At 44.3% G+C, this 19,786-nt stretch overlaps 1 protein-coding gene across 2 annotated transcripts in view; it reads left to right on the forward strand.

Annotated features, from left to right (window-relative positions):
* LOC106566415 (copine-5) overlaps positions 1-19,786 on the forward strand; it is a 244,587-nt gene that overhangs the window by 131,724 nt on the left and 93,077 nt on the right. For both annotated transcript variants that reach the window (XM_045692915.2, XM_045692916.2), the window contains one exon: positions 14,837-14,900. In XM_045692915.2, the coding sequence (XP_045548871.1) occupies positions 14,837-14,900 (64 nt within the window). The remainder of the gene's footprint in view (positions 1-14,836; positions 14,901-19,786) is intronic.

Raw genomic sequence — 19,786 nt, forward strand, 5'->3', positions numbered from 1 at the left:
GTCCTGCTGTGGATGAGATGATGAAAGTGGTGCCTCTCTCTCTAGAGTACTGTTAATGTGTCTAAACAGCAATAAAGCCCTGAGTTACAGTACAATATAAAGGGCATACCTGTCTGTAAGAGTATTGCCCACTGATGGAGTGGGATGTACTGTTGAAGTCACAAGTTTACATACATTTAGGTTGGAGTCATTTAGGTTGGAGTCAACTCGTTTTTCAACCACTCCACAAATGGCGTGTTAACAAACCATAGTTTTGGCAAGTTGTTTAGGACATCTACTTTGTGCATGACGCAAGTCATTTTTCCAACAATTGTTTACAGACAGATTATTTCACTTATAATTCACTGTATCACTATTCCAGTGGGTCAGAAGTTTATATACACTAAGTTGACTGTGCCTTTAAACAGCTTGGAAAATTCCAGAAAATGATGTTATGGCTTTAGAAGCTTCTGATAGGCTAATTGATATAATTTCAGTCAATTCGAGGTGTACCTGTGGATGTATTGCAAGGCCTACCTTCAAACTCAGTGCTTCTTTGCTTGACATCAAGGGAAAATCAAAGGAAATCAGCCAAGACCAAATAATTGTAGACCTGCACAAATCTGGTTCATCCTTGGGAGCAATTTCCAAACGCCTGAAGGTACCACTTTCATCTGTACAGACAATAGTAATCAAGTATAAACACCATGGGACCACGCAGCCGTCATACCGCTCAGGAAGAAGACGCCTTCTGTCTCCTAGAGATGAACGTACTTTGGTGCGAAAAGTGCAAATCAATCCCAGAACAACAGCAAAGGACCTTGTGAAGATGCTGGAGGAAACAGGTACAAAAGTATCTATATCCACAGTGAAATGAGTCCTATATCGACATAACCTGAAAGACCGCTCAGCAAGGAAGAAGCCACTGCTCCAAAACTGCCATAAAAAAGCCAGACTACGGTTTGCAACTCCACATGGGGACAAAGATCGTACTTTTTGGAGAAATGTCTTCTGGTCTGATGGAACAAAAATAGAACTGTTTGGCTCTAATGACAATCGTTATGTTTGGAGAAAAAAGGAGGAGGCTTGCAGGCCGAAGAACACCATCCCAACCGTGAAGCACGGGGGTGGCAGCATCATGTTGTGGGGGTGCTTTTCTGCAGGAGGGACTGGTGCACTTCACAAAATAGATGGCATCATGAGGACGGAAAATTATGTGGATATATTGAAGCAACATCTCAAGACATCAGTCAGGAAGTTAAAGCTTGGTCGCAAATGGGTCTTCCAAATGGACAATGACCCAAAGCATACTTCCAAAGTTGTGGCAAAATGGCTTAAGGACAACAAACTCAAGGTATTGGAGTGGCCATCAAAAAGCCCTGACTTCAATCCTATAGAACATTTGTGGGCAGAACTGAAAAAGCGTGTGCGAGCAAGGAGGCCTACAAACCTGACTCAGTTACACCAACTCTGTCAGGAGAAATGGGACAAAATTCACCCAACTTATTGTGGGAAGCTTGTGGAAGGCTACCAGAAACGTTTGACCCAAGTTAAACAATTTAAAGGCAATGCTACCAAATACTAATTGAGTGTATGTAAACTTCTGACCCACTGGGAATGTGATGAAAGAAATAAAAGCTGAAATAAATCATTCTCTCTGCTATTATTCTGGCATTTCACATTCTTAAAATAAAGTGGTGATCCTAACTGACCTAAAACAGGGAATTAATTGTCAGGAATTGTGAAAAACTGAGTTTAAATGTATTTAGCTAAGGTGTATGTAAACTTCAGACATCAGCTGTATGTTGTGTGTTGTCTGGTTGGGTTTAGAGTAATGAAGTTATATTCAACATGTTTAATCAAATAACAGTTTATTGGTCGTGTACACAGATTTGCCCACAGATTTGTACGCAGATGTTATCGCAGGTTCAGCGAAATGCTTGTGTTTCTAGCTCCAACAGTGCAGTAATACCTAGCAACAATTATAAAAATACAAATGAAGAATTAAAAAAATATCAGAATGAGCGATTTTAGGGACTGGAATGTACAGTATATAAATATATATACATATAATGGTGTGTAAAGACAGTATATCAGTAGAAAAGGTGTGTACAGCAGTAGTTATATAGGATGAGATGTGACTAGAATACAGTATATACATATAAAGTGTGTCACGGTTGTCGTCTGGGAAGGACCAAAACGCAGCGGGTTGTATACTCATCTTCTTTTAATAGGTGAAAGAAGGAAAACCAAACAAACACGTATACAAAAATAACAACAATGATGAACGACGAAAAAGACAGTCTTGTCAGGCAATGACAGCTAAACAAGAAACAACCTCCCACAAATTACAAACACAAACACACCCTAATATATAGGACTCTCAATCAAAGGCAACTAGACAACACCTGCCTTCAAATGAGAGTCCACACCCCAATTAACTAAACATAGACACAGACTAACTAGAAAGAACATAGAAATAGACTAACATAGAGCAGTGACCAAAAAAACCCGGAATACATAAATCAACTACCCTCTACATAATACACACACCCTGAACCACATAAACCAAATACCCTCTGCCACGTCCCACCTTTCCAATGTCTAATGACTCTGTACATACGACAGCAGTTTCCAAGGTGCGAGGCAGGGGTGGATTTTGTGATTTCGATGCCCCAGGCAGAGGCCAGCATCCGAACCGTGCCCCCACCAACTTTCCTTCAATTCGCAGAAAGCATCTGAGTGAGCAAAACAGCGCCCCTCTGTCTTACTCTGTGTAGCCCATGTATCTGATGCTGTCTGGCCAAAAAGAGTATGACATGCCATACTCTTTTTGGCCAGACAGCATCATATTCATAGGCTACACATTAGAGATCTTCATGGGTTGGTCCTGGGGCTTTCCCACCCAGACCCTATATGCATAAATACTTTTTTTTATATATAAAGACTCATTCCAAAAGGACCCGAGGACAATTAGACCCGTTCCATATGGACCTGATCGGATCCAGACCCGGTCCGATCCCATCCAAATAAGTCTATTTTTAAGATACTTTATTAATAACCAGAGCGGATAAAGCACGAGAGGGGCAGAGGGAGAGAGGGGTGTGGTCCATTTCCATTTTCCCCAATTGTACTTTCTCAACTGTGAAAGGCAGCAATACGCAACAACGTGTTTAGTCTGCCGGTAAACCACACGAAGAAGAACAAGGAGAGAGAGGCGCTGCTCTTTTCTGCAGGGGGGTGTGTGCTACTGCTATGGGTGAGTGACATGGTGGAGCAGGGAGGAACCAGGGAGTGAGAGACAAGGAGGAGCCAGGGAGGGAGAGACAGCAACAAACCAAGCTGACTCTTGCTATAGTAGACTAACACCTGCCATAGCTAGGTTATTTATCATCCAATATGATTTTATTTAATTGTTAATAAAAAATGTTGAAAATCACAGGCATGTCCATTCAGAACGAATTCTTACTTACAATGACAGCCTACCCCAGCCAAACCCAGATGACGCTGGGCCAATTGTGTACCGCCCTGTGGTACTCCTAGTCACAGCCAGTTTTTGATGCAGCCTAGAATTGAACCAGCATCTGTAGTGACACCTCTAACACTGAGATGCAGTGCCTTAGACCGCTGCGCCACTCAGGAGACTGAATATAATTGAATAGTGCCTGTCTTGACTGCATCAAACCGGGAGAAGCTAGTTTATAGCTCTCTAGGCTAATTGAGGCTACATGCGCTTTCTTGTCCTACCCATTCTCACAATATATTCTATTGAGTCTGTCGACAAAATTCTAACTAAAAGGATACACCGTATCTTCTCTTCCATTGTCCTCCCTCTTCTCTTCCATTCTCCTCCTCTTGTCTTCAATTCTCCTCCCTCTTCTCTTCCATTCTCCCCCTCTTGTCTTCCATTCTCCCCCTCTTGTCTTCCATTCTCCCCCTCTTGTCTTCCATTCTCCCCCCCTTTGTCATCCATTCTCCCCACTCTTCTCTTCCATTCTCCCCCTCTTCTCTTCCATTCTCCTGCTCTCTTCTCTAACATTCTCCCCCTCTTCTCTTCCATTGCCCCCCCTCTTCTCTTCCATTGTCCTCTGTCTTCTCTTCCATTCTCCCTCTTCTCTTCCATTTCCTCCCTCTTCTCTTCCATTCTCCTCCCTCTCTCTTATCTCGCTCGTCTTAATTCACCCCATCTCTATCGCCGGGGGGTAATGGGAGAGAATGGGACATTTCTTTCTCTCTTCACAATAATCACTGCCCTGAGGGACCCCGGGAAGCTATAGAATGGCAGGCTACATTTTTAGCCTGCAATATACTGTACACAATGTGTCATGCATCTAATTTGATGTAATATTTTGCATAAGAAAAGGGCTATAAAATGAAAGGACTTAAAAGTAGATGCTCTCTGTGAGAGAGAGAGAAAAGGATCCCTGCCTCAGCCTCATTCAGTACTCTGTATTGACTGTATTGTACTGTGTACAAAAGCCAACAGCATCACAGCCATCTTTAACCAACAGTATCACCACCACCTTTAGCCAAGAAACTGAAGGAGATACAGTTACAATATAGATATTTTCTATTGATCGATTTAGAATGTTCAAACACTACATTTATATTTGAGGCAAACTATTGTTTACACAGTGTCAGGCTCAGGTCCTCTAGTAACAGATACAGTAGGAAACAGAAAGTGAAAACATGCAGGCTGTGATGGCACCAAATTAATTTTAAATCGTTAAAAAGGTGCATATGGAGGTTTATCCCACCCATGCTGAGAATCACTTTACACAACAAGAGTTCCCACTCTGGAGCTGGGAGAGTGAGGAGAGGGAGGGAGGGAGAGGAAAGGGTGAGGAGAGGGAGGGAGGGAGGGAGGGAGGGAGGGAGGGAGGGAGGGAGGGAGGGAGGGAGGGAGGGAGGGAGAGGAGAGGGAGGGTGAGGAGAGGCAGTCTGAGGAGAGGCAGTCTGAGGAGAGGAGAGGGAGGGTGAGGAGAGGGAGTCTGAGGAGAGGAGAGGGAGGGTGAGGAGAGGGAGGGAGGGAGGGTGAGGAGAGGGAGGGTGAGGAGAGGGAGTCTGAGGAGAGGGATGGAGGGTGAGGAGAGGGAGGGAGGGTGAGGAGAGGGGAGGGTGAGGAGAGGCAGTCTGAGGAGAGGGAGGGAGGGTGAGGAGAGGGAGGGTGAGGAGAGGGAGTCTGAGGAGAGGGAGGGTGGGGAGAGGGAGGGTGAGGAGAGGCAGTCTGAGAAGAGGGAGGGAGGGTGAGGAGAGGAGAGGGAGGGTGAGGAGAGGAGAGGGAGGGTGAGGAAGAGGGAGTCTGAGGAGAGGAAAGGGAGGGTGAGGAGAGGGAGGGTGAGGAGAGGCAGTCTGAGGAGAGGCAGTCTGAGGAGAGGAGAGGGAGGGTGAGGAGAGGCAGTCTGAGAAGAGGAGAGGGAGGGTGAGGAGAGGGAGTCTGAGGAGAGGGAGGGTGAGGAGAGGCAGTCTGAGAAGAGGGAGGGAGGGTGAGGAGAGGGAGTCTGAGGAGAGGGAGGGAGGGTGAGGAGAGGGAGTCTGAGAGGGAGGGTGAGGAGAGGGAGGGAGGGTGAGGAGAGGAGAGGGAGTCTGAGGAGAGGGAGGGAGGGTGAGGAGAGGGAGTCGGAGAGGGAGGGTAAGGAGGAGGGAGGGTGAGGAGAGGCAGTCTGAGAAGAGGGAGGGAGGGTGAGGAGAGGACAGGGACAGAGGGTGAGGAGAGGGAGTCTGAGGAGAGGGAGGGTGATGAGAGAGAGGGTGAGGAGAGGCAGTCTGAGAAGAGGGAGGGTGAGGAGAGGAGAGGGAGGGTGAGGAGAGGGAGTCTGAGGAGAGGAAAGGGAGGGTGAGGAGAGGGAGGGTGATGAGAGGGAGGGTGAGGAGAGGCAGTCTGAGAGGAGGGAGGGTGAGGAGAGGAGAGGGAGGGAGGGAGGGAGGGTGAGGGAGAGGGAGGGGTGAGGAGAGGGAGGGAGGGTGAGGAGAGGAGAGGGAGTCTGAGGAGAGGGAGGGAGGGTGAGGAGAGGGAGTCTTAGAGGGAGTCTGAGGAGAGGGGAGTCTGAGGAGAGGGAGGGAGGGTGAGGAGAGGGAGGGAGGGTGAGGAGAGGAGAGGAGAGGGAGTCTGAGGAGAGGGAGGGAGGGTGAGGAGAGGGAGTCAGAGAGGGAGGGTGAGGAGAGGCAGTCTGAGAAGAGGGAGGGAGGGTGAGGAGAGGGAGGGTGAGGAGAGGGAGTCTGAGAGGGAGTCTGAGGAGAGGGAGGGTGATGAGAGGGAGGGTGAGGAGAGGCAGTCCTGAGAAGAGGGGGGGAGGGTGAGGAGAGGAGAGGGAGTCTGAGGAGAGGGGAGGTCTGAGGAGAAGGAGTCCTGCGGAGAAGGAGTCTGAGGAGAGGGAGGGTGATGAGAGGGAGGGTGAGGAGAGGCAGTCTGAGAAGAGGAAGGGAGGGTGAGGAGAGGAGAGGGAGGGTGAGGAAATGGAGGGTGATGAGAGGGAGGGTGAGGAGAGGCAGTCTGAGAAGAGGGAGGGAGGGTGAGGAGAGGAGAGGGAGGGAGGGTGAGGAGAGGGAGGGTGAGGAGAGGGAGTCTGAGAAGAGGGAGGGAGGGTGAGGAGAGGAGAGGGAGGGTGAGGAGAGGGAGTCTGAGAGGGAGTCTGAGGAGAGGGAGGGTGAGGAGAGGCAGTCTGAGAAGAGGGGGGAGGGTGAGGAGAGGAGAGGGAGGGAGGGAGGGAGGGAGGGAGGGAGGGAGGGAGGGAGGGAGGGAGGGAGGGAGGGAGGGAGGGAGGGAGGGTGAGGAGAGGGAGTCTGAGAAGAGGGAGGGAGGGTGAGGAGAGGAGAGGGAGGGTGAGGAGAGGGAGTCTGAGAGGGAGTCTGAGAAGAGGGAGGGAGGGTGAGGAGAGGGAGGGTGAGGAGAGGCAGTCTGAGAAGAGGGAGGGAGGGTGAGGAGAGGGAGTCTGAGGAGAGGGAGGGTGAGGAGAGGGAGTCTGAGGAGAGGGAGGGTGAGGAGAGGGAGTCTGAGAGGGAGTCTGAGGAGAGGGAGGGTGATGAGAGGGAGGGTGAGAAGAGGCAGTCTGAGAAGAGGGAGGGAGGGTGAGGAGAGGAGAGGGAGGGTGAGTCCCTCTCCTCTTCTGGTTGAATCCCACCTGAGGTTCTGACGGGGAACATCAGGCATCAAGCAGCTTAGGACCATATGTCTCTGTGTCTATTGAGAGCCAAGGGAATCCCCAGTGGCTCCATTACAATACGCCTGTAGAGCCTCATACAGTATAAGTACCAATTAACATACGTTAGTGCTGTCCATCTGCACCTGCAGTGTTAGTAGTCACAATACATTTGCTGAATACCAAATGGAGCCCTATTCCAATATAGTGCACTACTTTTCACCAGGGCCCATAAGGGATACACCCACAGTACGATGTAAAGAAACATACTGTAGCTATTCTGTAACCCGTTTGCTTTCACAGGGGACATAACTTATGAAAGTAAAAGGATTCATCTTTACTGCAATGACCATCCTGTCGTCTCTGCTGCTCACTGTAATCAGACCTACATTTTGCTTTCAACAGTCAGTGCCCCATGTCTTGGGAATAGAAATAGCTAAACCAAACCATCTACTCTCAAATATAGATGTTAGACTCACTTATTCAACTGGCAGGTTTTATTTTTCCAGTTGTCTCGTAGTCTAACATTACCAGACCTTGGGCAAGCATTCAAAGATTGCGGCAGTAAGCCGTCTGGCTCGAGAGACTAGTTGTCTCACAGCCGACATTTACTTTAGTCGATGCTCAGGTCTTTGAAGTCAGGCACGACAAATGGAGAAGTAACATAGAGATAGTGATAGCTGCTTGGGACTAAAGAGCATGAAGCTAACACACACACATACTATAACACGCACACTATAACACACACACACACACACTATAACACACACACACACTATAACACACACACACTATAACACACACACACACTGTAACACACACACACTATAACACACACACACTATAACACACACACACACACACTATAACACACACATACTATAACACGCACACTATAACACACACACACACTATAACACACACACACACTATAACACACACACTATAACACACACACACACACACATGCACTAACACAGATTCAGACACACAAAGCTCATGATGTGCGAGACTGAAGAGCTCAAAGCATTCTAGCCTGGTTCTAACAAGCAGCAGGCAGGCACAGTGAGCATCAGAGAGGGGCACACACACACACACACACACATATATATATATATATAGAGAGAGAGAGAGAGAGAGAGAGAGAGAGAGAGAGAGAGAGGCAAAAGAAGAGAGAAAGAGAGAGACAGTGTGTGTGTGTGTGTGAGAGAGATAGCGAGAGAAAGAATGAAAGAGAGAGAAGAATGGAAGAGAGAAAATTAACAGCAATGACAGATGATTTGATGAAGAATGCAAAAACCTAAGAAAGAAATTGAGAAACCTATCCAACCAAAAACATAGAGACCCAGACAACCTGAGTCTACGCTTTCACTATGGTGAATCATTAAAACAATACAGAAATACACTACGGAAAAAGAAGGAACAACACGTCAGAAATCAGCTCGAAGAAACCATAGAATCGAATCCCTTCGGGGAAAATTGGAACACACTAACCAAACAACAACACAGAGAGTTATCTATCCAAAATGGAGATTTGTCTCCAATATTTTGGGCTCTATAACAAAGAACAAACAGCAAAAACATATACATGATCAATTACAAATCCACTAATACTACATGTAATTTATAAAATATACAGACCACAAATTCCAATTGGCTATAATTACATTTGTTAACATCATCCTCAGCTCTGGCATCTTCCACAAAATTTGGAACCACGGACTGATTGAACATAACGACTACCGTTGGATGTAACCTTGGGAAAATCCTCTACATTATCATTAACAGCAGACTTGTACATTTCCTCAGTGAAAACAAGGTACTGAGCAAATGTCAAATTGGCTTTTTCCAAATTACCGTACGACAGACCACGTATTCACCATGCACACCCTATTTGACAAAAAAAACAAAAAACAAAGGCAAAGTCTTCTCATGCTTTGTTGACTTCAAAAAAGCTTTTGACTCAATTTGGCATGAGGGTCTGCTATACAAATTGATGGAAAGTGGTGTTGAGGGGAAAACATACAACATTATAAAATCCATGTCGACAAACAACAAGTGTGTGGTTAAAATTGGCAAAAATCACACACATTTCTTTCCACCGGGCCGTGGTGGGAGACAGGGATGCAGCTTAAGCGCCACCCTCTCCAACATATATATCAACGAATTGGCGAGGGCAATAGAACCGTCTGCAGCACCCAGCCTCACCCTACTAGAATCTGAAATCCACTGTTTGCTGATGATCTGGTGCTTCTGTCACCAACCAAGGAGGGTCTACAGCAGCACCTAGATCTTCTGCACAGATTCTGCCAGACCTGGACCCTGACAGTAAATATCAGTAAGACGGTGTTCCAAAAAGGTCCAGTTTGCAGGACCACAAATACAAATTCCATCTAGACACCGTTGCCCTAGAGCACCCAAAAAAACTATACATTCCTCTGCTTAAACATCAGTGCTACAGGTAACTTCCACAAAGCTGTGAACGATCTGAGAGACAAGGCAAGAAGAGCATTCTACGCCATCAAAAGGAACATTTGACATAACAATTAGGATCTGGCAAAAAACACTTGAGTCGGTTATAGAACCCATTGCCCTTTATGGTTGTGAGGTCTGGGGTCCGCTCACCAACCAAGAATTCACAAAATGGGACAAACACCAAATTGAGACTCTGCATGCAGAATTCTGCAAGAATTTCCTCCGTGTATAACATAAAACACCAAATAATGCATGCAGAGCAGAATTAGGCCGATACCCACAAATTATCAAAATCCAGAAAAAATAGATGTTAAATTCTACAATCACCTAAAAGGAAGTGTTTCCCAAACATTCCATAACAAAGCCATCGCCTACAGAGAGATGAACCTGGAGAAGAGTCCCCTAAGCAAGCTGGTCCTGGGGCTTTGTTCACAAACACAAACAGACCCCACAGAGCCCCAGGACAGCAACACAATTAGACTCAACCAAATCGTGAGAAAACCAAAAGATAATTACTTGACACATTGGAAAGAATTAACAAAAAACTGAGCAAACTAGAATGCAATTTGGCCCTAACCCGAGAGTACATAGTGGCAGAATACCTGACCACTGTGACCTACCCAAAATTAAGGAAAGCTTTGACTATGTACAGACTCAGTGAGCATAGCCTTGCTATTGAGAAAGGTTGTCATAGGCAGAACTAGCTCTCAAGAGAAGACAGGCCACTGCCCACAAAATGAGGTGGAAACTGAGCTGCACTTCCTAACCTCCTGAAAACTATATGACCATATTAGAGACACATATTTCCCTCAGATTACACAGACCCACAAAGAATTAGAAAACAATTTTGATAAATTCCCATATCTACTGGGTGAAATACCACAGTGTGCCATCACAGCAGCAAGATTTGTGACCTGTTGCCACAAGAAAAGGGCAACCAGTGAAGAACAAACACCATTGTAAATACAACCCATACATTTTTTTTTGCTTTTGTACTTTAACTATTTGCACATCATTAAAATACTGTATATAGACATAATATGACATTTGAAATGTCTTTATTCTTTTGAAACTTGTGTGAGTGAAATATTTACCTTTTACTTTTTATTGTTTATTTCCCTTTTGTTTTTGTCCATTTCACTTGTTTTGGCAATGTTAACATACAGTTTAAGTCGGAAGTTTACATACACTTAGGCTGGAATCATTAAAACTAGTTTTTAAACCACTCCACATATTTCCTGTTAACAAACCATAGTTTTGGTAAGTCGGTTAGGACATCTACTTTGTGCATGACACAAGTAATCTTTCCAACAATTGTTTACAGACAGATTATTTCAGTTATAATGTCACGTTCGTCGTAGGAATTGGACCAAAATGCAGCGGGAATGTGTGAACTCATCTTCTGATTTATTGAGAAGAAACCGTGAACACAAAAACAAAATAATAAACAATGACGAAGACGAAAACAGTCCCGTAAGGTACACGTGACTACACGGAGAAACAACTACCCACAAAAACCCATGGAAAAACACCCCTACTAAATATGACCTTCAATTAGAGGCAACGAGGAACAGCTGCCTCCAATTGAAGGTCAACCCAATAAACTAAACATAGAAATAGAAAAACTAGAACGAACAAAGAAATATACTAACATAGAACATTAACCAAAAAACACTGAAACACATAAAACAAACACCCCCTGCCACGTCCTGACCAAACTACAATAACAAATAACCCCTTTACTGGTCAGGACGTGGCATATAATTCACTGTACCACAATTCCAGTGGGTCAGAGGTTTACATAAATAAGTTGACTGTGCCTTTAAACAGCTTGGAAAATTCCAGAAAATGATGGCATGGCTTTAGAAGCTTCTGATAGGCTAATTGACATCATTTGAGTCAATTGGAGGTGTACCTGTGGATGTATTTCAAGGCCTACCTTCAAACTCAGTGCCTCTTTGCTTGGCATCATGGGAAAATCAAAATAAATCAGCCAAGACCTCAGAAAAAAAATTGTAGACCTCCACAAGTCTAGTTCATCCTTGGGAGCAGTTTCCAAACGCCTGAAGGTACCACACTCATCTGTACAAACAATAGTACGTGTCACGTCCTGGCCAGTATAAGGGTTAATTGGTATTGTAGTTTGGTCAGGACGTGGCAGAGGGTATTCATTTTATGGTATTCGGGGTGGTGTGTTTGTTGTAGGGGATTTGATTTGTGTATTCCGGGGTTTTTGGGCACTGTTCCTTGTTATGTATGTCTATGATTGATCTAGCTGTTGTATATCTATGTGTGGTCAATTGGGGTTGGGACTCTCAATTGAAGGCAGGTGTTGTCCATTTGCCTTTGATTGAGAGTCCCATATATTAGGGTGTGTTTGTATGTGTCTTTTGTGGGAGATTGTTGTGTGCACTGCGTTTGTTTGAGCCTGCCACACTGTTGCCGTTGTGAGTATTGTTTATTGTTTTGTTTTTCTTCAAGTGGATACCTTACCTGTTTTTATCAGGAATAAACATGAGTGTCCACAATCCCGCTGCATTTTGGTCCTCCTTTCCTCAACACAACGAAATACGTGACAGTACGCAAGTATAAACACCATGGGACCACGCAATCGTCATACCGCTCAGGAAGAAGACGCCTTCTGTCTCCTAGAGATGAACGTACTTTGGTGCGAAAAGTGCAAATCAATCCCAGAACAACAGCAAAGGACCTTGTGAAGATGTTGGAGGAAACAGGTACAAAAGTATCTATGTCCACAGTGAAATGAGTCCTATATCGACATAACCTGAAAGGTCGTTCAGCAAGGAAGAAGCCACTGCTCCAAAACCACCATAAAAAAGCCAGACTACGGTTTGCAACTGCACAGGGGGACAAAGATCGTACTTTTTGGAGAAATGTCCTCTGGTCTGATGAAACAAAAATAGAACTGTTTGGCCGTAATGACCATTGTTATGTTTGGAGGAAAAAGGGGGAGACTTGTAAGTCGAAGAACACCATCCCAACCGTGAAGCACGGGGGTAGCAGCATCATGTGCACTTCACAAAATAGATGGCATCACGAGGAAGAAAATTTTGTGGATATATTGAAGCAACATCTCAAGACATCAGTCAGTCACCTAAGACAGGGAATTTTTACTGCGATTAAATGTCAGGAATTGTGAAAAACTGAGTTTAAATGTATTTGGCTAAGGTGTATGTAAACTTCAGACTTCAACTGTGTGTTTCCGATGCCAATAAAGCCCCTTGAATTGAATTGAGGGGGGGGCACCTCTATAATAGATAACAGAAACAGGATGGCAGCAGCACTTTTCACATGGTTTCATCATCACATCACATCATCAGAGACTGGCTGGGTTTTCCCACACACACACACACACACAGCCCTTGTGGCACGATGCACTCAGGAGGGACTAATGCTCCTACTGATGTAATGAACGAAGGATAGAGAGATGGCATGTACTTTACTATGTACCTACTTAGCTGTCATAAAGCTTCTAACTCTTAAACACTGTTCAATAATGCATTATGCTTGCCTGAGAGACCTTAGCTTCTTTTACCTCACCCCCTTCCCCCCTGATCTCTCTCTCTCTCACACACGCACACACACACACACACTGCATAAATAATTCAAGATTAATTAATTCACCTTGAGATTGAGATTGGGCTCAGAGAATGAAGTGACGGGTATAGTTCTCTACTGTACTGAATGAAGTGATGGGTATAGTTCTCCACTGTACTGAATGAAGTGACGGGTATAGTTCTCCACTGTACTGAATGAAGTGACGGGTATTGTTCTCCACTGTACTGAATGAAGTGACGGGTATAGTTCTCCACTGTACTGAATAAAGTGACGGGTCTAGTTCTCCACTGTACTCAATGAAGTGACGGGTATAGTTCTCCGCTGTACTGAATGAAGTGACGGGTATTGTTCTCCACTGTACTGAATGAAGTGACGGGTATAGTTCTCCACTGTACTGAATGAAGTGACGGGTATAGTTCTCCACTGTACTGAATGAAGTGTATCAGTGGTATGGTAAAGCTTGAATACATTTAGTCTAACACTAGTGTCCTGATGCCTTGGGAAGAGTGCAGTACAGGAAGGAAGGCTACAGAACAGGAAGGAAGGATGAAAGGGTACTGGACAGGAAGAGTACAGTGAAGGTTGGACTTTTTAACCTTCTTTTAACTAGGCAAGACAGTTAAGAACAAATTATTATGTACAATGACAGCCTACACCGGCCATACCTGGACAACACTGAGCCAATTGTACCCCGTGCTATGGGACTCCCAATCATGGCTGGTTGGGAGTCAGCCTGGATTCAAACCAGGGTGTCTGTGGTGACACTTCTAGCAGTGAAATGCAGTGCCTTAGACCGCTGCGCCACTCGGGAGCCCACTACAGTACAGGAAGGAAGGGGAGGGTACAGTATATAAGGAATAAGGTACCATTTGAGACCTATCCCATGTGTGATAGGAAAGGTAATATCCCATCTTTTCCCCCTGGCATCTAAATGTGTGGGTGGTTTTGACCCTATTCATCCCAATGAGCCACAGAGAAAGCTGAGAGTCTCAGGAAATTGGATGAATTTTAGATGGCCATGGACACAAACCTCATTTTGTCCTCCAACCCTACACTAGGTCCAGTTGAAATAGCACTTACAGGACACTCCTGAGCCCTGTTGTCATCGGCCTGTTGTCATCGGCCTGTCTGAGCTATAAGATTGGCAGGCCATTAGGGAGATGGAGGGGAGATGTCCAGTGTTTGTGGGGGTTTCTGTCTTAGTTTCATGGTGTGTGTGTGTGTGTGTGTGTGTGTGTGTGTGTGTGTGTGTGTGTGTGTGTGTGTGTGTGTGTGTGTGTGTGTGTCAGTCTCCCCCTGTGCTATCATACTGCATGTCTTGATAAACTGTCAGAGCAAGAGTCAGTGGTTTGGTTAGTGAACACCTAAAGGCCTGTGGATCTCTCAGTTCTCAGCTGGGTTCAGAAGAACAGACTGTATGCTGAAATCAGTCTAATTCTTAATTCATTTGTGAAAGATGACAGCTGAAGAGATCAAGGTGCGCTTTGAGGAATATTTAGAGACTGTCCTCTGTCAATGTGTGTAGTTTGGTTCCAGGAAATGGAGGATTCCCATAGAAAGAGGACAGCTGGAAGTCCCATTATGATGCATGGTCCTGTCAACACTAAATGCAATGAACACATGATGGAGCTTTTATCTCTGTTTCTCTCTCTCTTGTTTTGTAGTGGTATCCTTGGGAAGAAATGTGGCACCATCATCCTGTCAGCCGAGGAGTTGGGGAACTGCAGAGTAAGTACACAACAATTTAACTGTCCCCTTTTCATTTCATTCATACAGTCAACCAAATAGAGTACAGCATAATGTTTTATAAATGACTCAGTGTTTAATACTGAAGAAGTTCACCTCATTATTAAAACATAAGATATAAAAATCTACTAAATGTGTTAGCTGGGCCATAGAGAATAACCAGTCTATTAACAATAGTTTTATCCATAGAGAATAACCAGTCTATTAGAGATAGTTAGGCTATAGAGAATAACCAGTCTATTAACAATAGTTTTATCCATAGAGAATAACCAGTCTATTAGAGATAGTTAGGCTATAGAGAATAACCAGTCTATTAACAGTAGTTTTATCCATAGAGAATAACCAGTCTATTAGAGATAATTAGGCCATAGAGAATAACCAGTCTATTAGAGATAGTTAGGCCATAGAGAATTACCAGTCTATTAGAGATAATTAGGCCATAGAGAATTACCAATCTATTGGAGATAATTAGGCTATAGAGAATAACCAGAGTATATTAGAGATAGTTAGGTCATAGAGAATAACCTGTATTAGAGATAGTTAGGCTATAGAGAATAACCAGTCTATTAGCAATATATTTAGCCATAGAGAATAACCAGTCTATTAGAGATAGTTAGGCCATAGAGAATTACCAGTCTATTAGAGATAATTAGGCCATAGAGAATTACCAGTCTATTAGAGATAGTTAGGCCATAGAGAATTACCAGTCTATTAGAGATAATTAGGCCATAGAGAATTACCAGTCTATTAGAGATAGTTAGGCCATAGAGAATAACCAGTCTATTAGAGATAGTTATGCTATAGAGAATAACCAGAGTATATTAGAGATAGTTAGGCCATAGAGAATAACCAGTCTATTAGAGATAATTAGGCCATAGAGAATAACCAGTCTATTGGAGATAGTTAGGCTATAGAGAATAACCAGAGTATATTAGAGATAGTTAGGCTATAGAGAATAACCAGTCTATTAACAATAGTTTTATCCATAGAGAATAACCAGTCTATTAGAAATAGTTAGGCCATAGAGAATAACCAGAGTATATTAGAGATAGTTAGGCTATAGACAATAACCAGAGTATATTAGAGATAGTTAGGCCATGGAGAATAACCAGTCTATTGGAGATAGTTAGGCTATAGAGAATAACCAGAGTATATTAGAGATTGTTTGAGCCATAGAGAATAACCAGTCTATTAACAATAGTTTTAGCCATAGATAACAATTGGTGTGGTATATATTGACTATATACCACACCCCCTCAGGCATTATTGCTTAATTGTTTGAGCCATATAGTAGGAAGCTACAGTATACAACTCTACAGTATATGCTAGGCCTATAACCCACTAATAACATGTCTATTAGCCATGTGTTGTAACATATGAAGATTGTGTCCAATAAATATGGTGAACATCAGACCCATATTCTGTATAACAGAAGGTACTACAACCCCCCAACCCCCCCGTTCACGAAAATGGTCACGTGGCCTTGGCTTGCTATATGAAGCAGGCAGACAGGCATCGAAACATTCAGTTACTGTTCGATTGACCGTTAGAATGGACAAAACGAGTGACCTAAGCGACTTTGAGCGTGATATGATCGTCGGTGCCATGCACATTGGTTCCAGTATCTCAGAAACGGCCCGCCTCTTGGGCTTCTCACTCACGACAGTGTCTAGGGTTTACCGAGAATGTGGCAACAAACAAACAAACATCCAGTCAGCGGCAGTCCTGTGGGCGAAAACATCTTGTTGATGAGTGATTGAAGGAGAAAGGCAAAAATCGTGCAAGCTAACAGGCGGGCCACAACAGACAAATAATGGCGCTGTACAACACTGGTGTGTCGATATTGGCATCTCAGAACGCACAACTCCTATCAGCTAAAAACAAGAAGACGAGGCTTTAGTGGGCACATTCCGGAGGAATGCAGGGGCCAAATTAAACTCGGTACCACATCGCCGTCCCAGATTTTGTAACAATCCGTATAGCTCCGCATTGACATGATTGGTTGACGGTAGGTGGGGGCAGGAGGTCCTGTATAAACACAAACTCACTTCCTTGACAACTTCCTTCACAACAGCTCTACTCAACAGCTCTGCGCTGCTCCGCAAAGCGCAAGACGTATGAATGTACTGAATTCTGCAGAGGCCATATCACTGTAAATGTTGCACAGCCAATGCAGACGTCTGATTGACCATGTAGCGCCTTCGAGTCCATGCCCCCATCCTGCCTGGTGTGTCTACGGTACAGACTGGAGGCGGTGGTGTTATGGTGTGGGGACTGTTTCCTAGCACACATTATGTCCATTCATACCAATTGAGCAACGTTTCCACGCCACAAAGAATTCAGGTTGTTCTGGAGGCAAAGGGGGTCCGACCCGATGGTCTGTATCATAGGATGATTGTGTCCATACATACAAGGTGAACATCAGAGACTATCTATACTGAATGTATATGACTCTATTTATCTCTATGGTGAACCTGCTATGACTATGAATGCCTCTTTATCGAGCCCATGATTATTCTAATCACCAGGACAGACCTTTAGACCTACGGGCCCTACTCCTAGTGTTAACCTATGAATCAGTTTTAATAGCCTATGCTATGCCCATTAATAATGCTGCCGTTAATAATGCTGATGTGTTCATTAATAATGCTGCTGTGTCCGTTAATAACGCTGCTGTTAATAATTCTGCTGTGTTCATTAAAGCTTCTTCGGGATCGGTGTCCCTTCCACAGGGCTGTTGAGCTAATGTAGGCTACTGCGATTAACACGAGGTTGTAAATAACAAGAAAAGGACATAGAGATATCTGATATTGGCAGAACGCTTAAATTCTTGTTAATCTAACTGCACTGTCCAATTTACAGTAGCTGTTACAGTGAAATAATACCATCCTATTGTTTGAGGAGAGTGTACCATTTTTGTAACGGCCGTCGAAGGGAGTAGACCAAGGCGCAGCGGGTTGAGTGCTCATTTTTTACTTTTATTGAACACGTAAACAAAACAAGAAACGAACGACAGCTTAACAGTTCCGTCAGGTACAAAACACTAGACTGAAAACAACCACCCACAAACACAAGCTGAATAACCTCTACTAAATAGGACCTCCAATCAGAGGCAACAAGAAACAGCTGCCTCCAATTGAAGGTCAAACAAAAACCCTAAACATAGAAATAGAAAAACTAGACACGGACATAGAAATATATGCTAACATAGAACATATACCAAAACCCCCCGAAACACATAAAACAAACACCCCCTGCCACGCCCTGACCAAACTACAATAACAAACAACCTCTTTTACTGGTCAGGACGTGACAATTTTGAGCATGAAAAGTTATTAATAAATAAATTAGGCACATTTGGGCAATCTTGATACAACATTTTGAACAGAAATGCAATGGTTCATTGGATCAGTCTAAAACTTTGCACATACACTGATGCCATCTAGTGGCCAAAATCGAAATTGCACCTGGGCTGGAATAATACATTATGGCCTTTCTCTTGCATTTCAAAGATGAAGGAACAAAAAAATTGTTTTTTTTTTTCTTTGTATCATCTTTTACCAGATCTGTTGTGTTATATTCTACTACATTTCTTTAAAATTTCCATAAACTTCAAAGTGTTTCCTAGCAAATGGTACCAAGAATATGCATATCCTTGCTTCAGGGCCTGAGCTACAGGCAGTTAGATTTTGGTATGTCATTTTAGCCAATAATGGAAAAAAGGGGCTAATCCTTAAGAGGTTTTAAAAATGCTGCTTTGTCCATTATTAATGCTGCCGTGTCTGTTAGTAATGCTACCATTAATAATGCTGCTATACCCGTTAATAATGCTGCTCTGTCCGTTAATAATGCTGCTGTGTCCGTTAATAATGCTGCTGTGTCCGTTAACAATGCTGCCATTAATAATGCTGCTGTGTCCATTAATAATGCTGATGTGTCTGTTAACAATGCTGATGTGTCCGTTAATAATATTGCTGTGTCCATTATTGCTGTGTCCATTAATAATATTGCTGTGTCTGTTGTCAATGCTGCTGTGTCCGTTAATAATGCTGCTGTGTCCGTTAACAATGCTGCCATTAATAATGCTGCTGTGTCCATTAATAATGCTGATGTGTCTGTTAACAATGCTGATGTGTCCGTTAATAATATTGCTGTGTCCATTATTGCTGTGTCCATTAATAATATTGCTGTGTCTGTTGTCAATGCTGCTGTGTCCGTTAATAATGATGCTGGGTCCGTTAACAATGCTGCTGTGTCCGTTAATAATGCTCATTGGCTTTCTCTCTGTGGCTCTAAGTGAGGCCAGTAAATAAGCACTTTACAGCATTACAGCCCTGCTAGTGGAGCAAGGGGAAGAGAGAGAAGAGAGAAACGTGGGGAGAAAGGAGCAAGGGGAGAGAGGGAGTAGAGGGAAAGGGGAGAGAGGGAAAGGGGAGAGAGGAGGAAGGGGAGGAGGGTGAAGAGAGGAGCAAGGGGAGAGAGGGGGAGAAAGGGAAAGGGAAGAGAGGGGGAAGACAGGAGCGAGGGGAAAGAGATGGGAGAGAAGAGCAAGGGAAGAGAGGGGGAGAGAGGAGCAAGGGGAGAGAGGGAGGAGTGAGGGGAACGAGGGGAGAGAGAGGAGGAAGAGGACAAAGGGAGAGAGGGGAGGTAGGGGAACGAGTGCCCCAGACTAATCCTTCTCTGGTCCCCAAACCCCCAATGGGATATCCTGTAGCATGGCTGTTCCCACAGTCTTCTGGTCCCCAAACTACCAATGGGATAACCGTAGGATGGCTGTTCCCACAGTCATCTAGTCCCCAAACCCCCAATGGGATATCCTGTAGGATTGCTGTTCCCACAGTCATCTAGTCCCCAAACCCCCAATGGGA

The sequence above is a fragment of the Salmo salar genome, chromosome 13 (genome assembly GCF_965601325.2).
Source record: "Salmo salar chromosome 13, fSalSal1, whole genome shotgun sequence".
Taxonomy (NCBI): Eukaryota; Metazoa; Chordata; class Actinopteri; order Salmoniformes; family Salmonidae; genus Salmo; species Salmo salar.